This window comes from Prunus dulcis, chromosome 7 (assembly GCF_902201215.1).
Source record: "Prunus dulcis chromosome 7, ALMONDv2, whole genome shotgun sequence".
Classification (NCBI taxonomy): domain Eukaryota; kingdom Viridiplantae; phylum Streptophyta; class Magnoliopsida; order Rosales; family Rosaceae; genus Prunus; species Prunus dulcis.
In genome coordinates, this window is record NC_047656.1 from 1,113,601 (window position 1) to 1,118,263 (window position 4,663).

Consider the following 4,663-nt stretch of genomic DNA (forward strand, 5'->3'; position numbering starts at 1 on the left):
TCGAACTTTATTAAATTCATCATTCTCTTATGCCAAGAAAATTCGTGGTGTACCACAATTTGCAATAATACCTCAAAGGTTGTCCATTTAACTCTTGGAACTTTAGGTTCTCCACACTTGTTAGATTTTGAACTTCAGGCCAAAATCACATATTCTCATGGTATGGACATTTTTACAATTTTCTATACATATTTCGGGACTTCAAGCCCTTACATAATTGTCCATATTTTGAGGAACTTCTGGCATCTCATTTAATTGTTTATCCATGAGTTTAAGGAACTGCAGGTTCCATTTTGTATATAGTGACGGTTTCCCCAAAATGGTTAATATTTATGCATACGTCACTATTCATGTGAATAGTACTATTCATCAATCATGAATACATATCTATTCATATGTGCAGTACATTTGCCAGTACAATTATTATTCATGTGTACGGCACTTTTAACCAATACGGTACTGTTACATCATTAAGGAAACCCAGGTCCTTATTCACATGTCAGGGATCAAGGACCCTTAAGTCCGATCACATGTTTACAAATATAGTACCGGAAAGACTGCCAGCTCTCATATCAATATCATCATCAAGGATCTTCAAGTCCTGATGTAAATGTATGATGAGGATCAAGGAACTTCTGGTCCTGATCTGTATACTGTAAAAAACTCATCATACAGCACAATTAATCCATAAAATAAATTTACTGGTAAATAAATTACTTGTATGGACGTTAATCCCGCACCATACTTTAAATGTGCGGTAAAGTAAACGTGCTTGTATGAGCACTAATTCTGCTCAATACATTTAAATGACAGTAAAGGCGTGGACGATAAACCCGCACCATCCTTTAAAGTAAATTTACGATAAAGTAAATGTGCTTGTATGGGCACTAATTCTGCTCCATACATTTAAATAACAGTAAAGGCGTGGACGATAAACCCGCACCACCCTTTAAAGTAAATTTATGATAAAGTAAATGTGCTTGTATGAGCACTAATTCTGCTCAATACATTTAAATAACAGTAAAGGCGTGGACGATAAACCCGCATCACCCTTTAAAGTAAATTTATGATAAAATAAATGTGCTTGTATGGGTAATAAACCTACACCATACAGTAAATAAAATAATTGCGGAATGAATAAAGTAAAGACAATTATTTGTGGGTTCATATCAACACCACAATCAAATAAAATAAGAAAAGTGTTAGTATTACTAATGGTCTCCCACTGATAATGTATTTAGTATTACCAAGGGTCCATTTTGTTAAGGGTTAGTAATAGAATGACAAATAAATATAGTATATTATATTACCATCAACTTTTCATATATATATATATATATAATTAGAAAGTAGGGACAAACCTTAGTGCTAATTTTGCTGTAAGGTATCACGCTTGTCTGCTCCCCTAAATCAATTGCTCTCCACCAAGAAAACTAACATAGACTTTCTACGTGAATGGTCATCAAGAGCATTAAATATTATGAATATAATAATATAATAGACAAATAGGATAAAAAGGATATAGAAGGCTTTCCACGTCTTGCTCTGTAGAAACAGTGTTTGAAAATGGACTCAACCATGATAGTGACCTCATCTTCCCTAATGGGTCTGAGAGCCTCGACACCTTCCTCATTTTTGCAGAGCCTTCCATGGATAACTTTGGTGGGAATTGGGTACTCTGGGAAGAACTTGGCTAGGATTTCCACTACATCTCCACGATGAAGCACATAGGCCTGCACAGGATTGGCATAAGTCTTGGCTGAGCCTGTGAGGTACTTGAGGACGTGGATGATGCTGGCGTTGATGGTTGGTTGCAGAAGTTGTCCAAGCACCAAAACTGGGTTCACCACCACCAAATCCACCCCTTTCGCCTTGGCCTCTTCCCATGCTGCCTGCTCTGCCACTGCTTTCCCATGGCAGTACCAGTTCTTGGTGTTCTTGCAGAATTCAAGATCACCACTCCAACAAGGCTCATCGACCACCACATCTTTGGGTCATCTGGGTTTCTCAAGGTTCCCCTAACAGTGTAGCCTCTTTCTAGCAATAGTTTGACAATCCGGGAAGCAATGAAGCCTCCAGCTCCGGTTACACAAACAGTTTGGTTTTTGGGGAATGATTTTTTGTTTTGCTCTTTTGGTTGGGTTTCATCAGAGAATTCAGCTGGTATTGTTGAAAGCGAATTCGTGCTGATAACGTGTTGTAAAAACTAGAGAATTAAGGAGAGAATTTAGGAGCAGAGAATTGAGGAGAGAAATGGAGGAAGCAGAGAAAAACTCTGCAATCCGAATTGATTCCCTTTCTCTTCAGTATTGCATATGTTTATATCATTACAATGTGGGCCCCTTTCCAACATGTGGGCTCCACACCTGATAATTTACAACATCAATAACTGATATTAAGAATGACCCCAAACCTTGAAAAGTTGTTTTTGATGTTAGTCCTAAAAAAAAGGTAAAGTGAAGTTAAACTCAAGTAGCCCATGTGGAAAAAATATAAACTTATCCAGTAGAAGTCAACTACCGTTTTGGCAAATGAAAAACCCAAACTAGTATTTAGCCCAAATTTTCTAAATAGGAATAGGATTTTTCAATGTTTCTTTACCAATTTAATATTTTATTTCAAAGAAAATGGAAATGAAAACATGAAATGAAACAGGTCTTTTTCTCACTCTCTCTCTCTTTTTCTCTCTCTCATTCATCTATCTGATTCCGTCCTTCTGGGACAGTTCGAGACGAGTCCATATCTGTTCCAATGGCGTATTTTTCACTGGTGTTGTACTATTTGTCTCAGCGGCGTGTTCCAGGCCGCTCATTTAGACATTTTTTCTTCATACCCACAAGCTTAGCTCTCGTAACCTCTCTCCTCATTCTCTTTTACATTTCCACAACCTCCAATCTCTTCACTCATCATCACCCCAACCCAAAAGCACCACTTCAAATCAATTCTTCTTCTTCTTCTTCTTCATCTGCCTTTTCTTTCACAATTCTACGTCACAAAACTTCCTCCACACCCTTTGCAATTGAAGCTCCTTTGACAGAGGATGGTGGTGGGCAGAGAATTGAGAGTCAACGCTCACTAGGACCTCCACTGGGTTCAGATGGTATGTCAATCTTGAATCTTTGCTTCTGGGACTTGCTAATTATGCTAATTGTTTTTATATCTTTGATGGGTTATCGTTATATTCATATGCGGACTTCACTTTTGGACAAAACCAAGAAAATTTCATTTTCTTATTTGGCAATTGGCATTGTACCGGTAATTATAAGCTTGTGATTTGGGCAAAGAAACTTTAATAATAATAAAAAGTATAGGCTTGAAGAATTTACCAATTGAATATAGTATGAACAGCGCCAAAGAATGATTAGCAGAAAATGACATGCTTTAAGAAAATCCTGGAGTCGATAGTTTTGTCTTTCATCTAACCAGGACACAGGATCATGGACTTGTCCTACTTCTATTGCATAAGGCCTTGTACAGTTACACAACTAAGTACCCTTAGCATTGAATTGATACATTGCTTCTTTCCACTAAAATTTTAAATACACGCTGTCTGCTCAGTGGTTACAGCACAATCTACTAATGCATTTCATGGTTCTCGGATTATATATCATAAGTTGAATCTAATTAGGAGGTTTGAAAGATTTTAGCGGATCCATGTGAAGATGTCCAATTAAAAGATGTTTGTCCTAGCTATTGTGTGGGACTTCTCAAAGGTGTTCACCTGAATATGTTAACGAAAACAACTTTTGGCATGGGTGGGTGAGTGGCAGGTTAGAGAAAGTTTCTGTTAACTTTCATGTTTTTAATTTCAGTATCTGGAAACCGTTCGTTTTTATGGTCCAGGAAATCATGTCAATAACAACGAGGTGTTCCATGATAGACATATCTTTCTGGAAGACTATAAAGAAATGAAAAGGAGCTTTAAGATATATGTTTATCCTCACAGGCAAGATGATTCCTTTGCAAATGCACTTTTGCCTGTGGATTCTGAACCTGGGGGTAATTATGCAAGTGAAAGTTTCTTCAAGAAGGTCCTTATGAAAAGTCGTTTCATCACAAATGATCCAACCAAGGCAGATCTTTTCTTTCTGCCTTTCTCAATTGCAAGGTTGCGACATGACCCTAGAGTTGGTGTGGGAGGTATCCAAGATTTTATAAGAGATTACATATTCAATGTTAGTCAGAAGTACCAATATTGGAATCGTACAGGTGGCGCAGATCACTTTTATGTTGCTTGTCATTCTATTGGGCGGTCAGCCATGGAAAAAGCAAGTGAAGTGAAATTTAATGCCATTCAAGTTGTGTGCTCTTCAAGCTACTTCCTTCCTGGTTACATACCACACAAGGATGCATGTCTGCCACAAATATGGCCGAGAAAAGAAGAGCCACATGACCTTCTTTCATCAAATAGGTGGATATACTTTCGTGAATTGCGATTTCTCTTTTGTTAAAGCATGGTCTTATATTTTCATAGTTAATATTAGATTTTGGAGAAGCAAGCATGAAAAAGTGATTCTTTTTTCTTCTTTTCTTAATATTGCTTTTTAGTGTTGCACTCATATTGCAGTAATAATGCAATGTTCTGTTTATAAATTTATTTTGGTAATTTCTATCAGCTGGGCTGTTTCCTTTTCAAAATATGCTGCTGAATTATAGCTCATAG

The 4,663-nt window shown here is 37.1% G+C and overlaps 1 protein-coding gene across 1 annotated transcript; it reads left to right on the forward strand.

The window, feature by feature from the left end:
- Positions 1-2,628: 2,628 nt before the first annotated feature.
- LOC117634997 (probable glycosyltransferase At3g07620) lies at positions 2,629-4,512 on the forward strand. The gene is made up of 2 exons (XM_034369311.1): positions 2,629-3,100; positions 3,844-4,512. Exons 1-2 carry the CDS (start codon positions 2,752-2,754, stop codon positions 4,449-4,451), a joined length of 957 nt encoding a protein of 318 aa, XP_034225202.1. The 5' UTR covers positions 2,629-2,751; the 3' UTR covers positions 4,452-4,512.
- Positions 4,513-4,663: the final 151 nt, after the last annotated feature.

Excerpts from the sequence above, each read along its gene's own strand:
- LOC117634997 (XM_034369311.1), top strand. The coding sequence starts at position 2,752 with ATGGCGTATTTTTCACTGGTGTTGTACTATTTGTCTCAGCGGCGTGTT. Across the intron at positions 3,101-3,843 it reads ACCTCCACTGGGTTCAGATG|GAAATCATGTCAATAACAAC; the intron begins GTATGTCAATCT and ends TTTATGGTCCAG.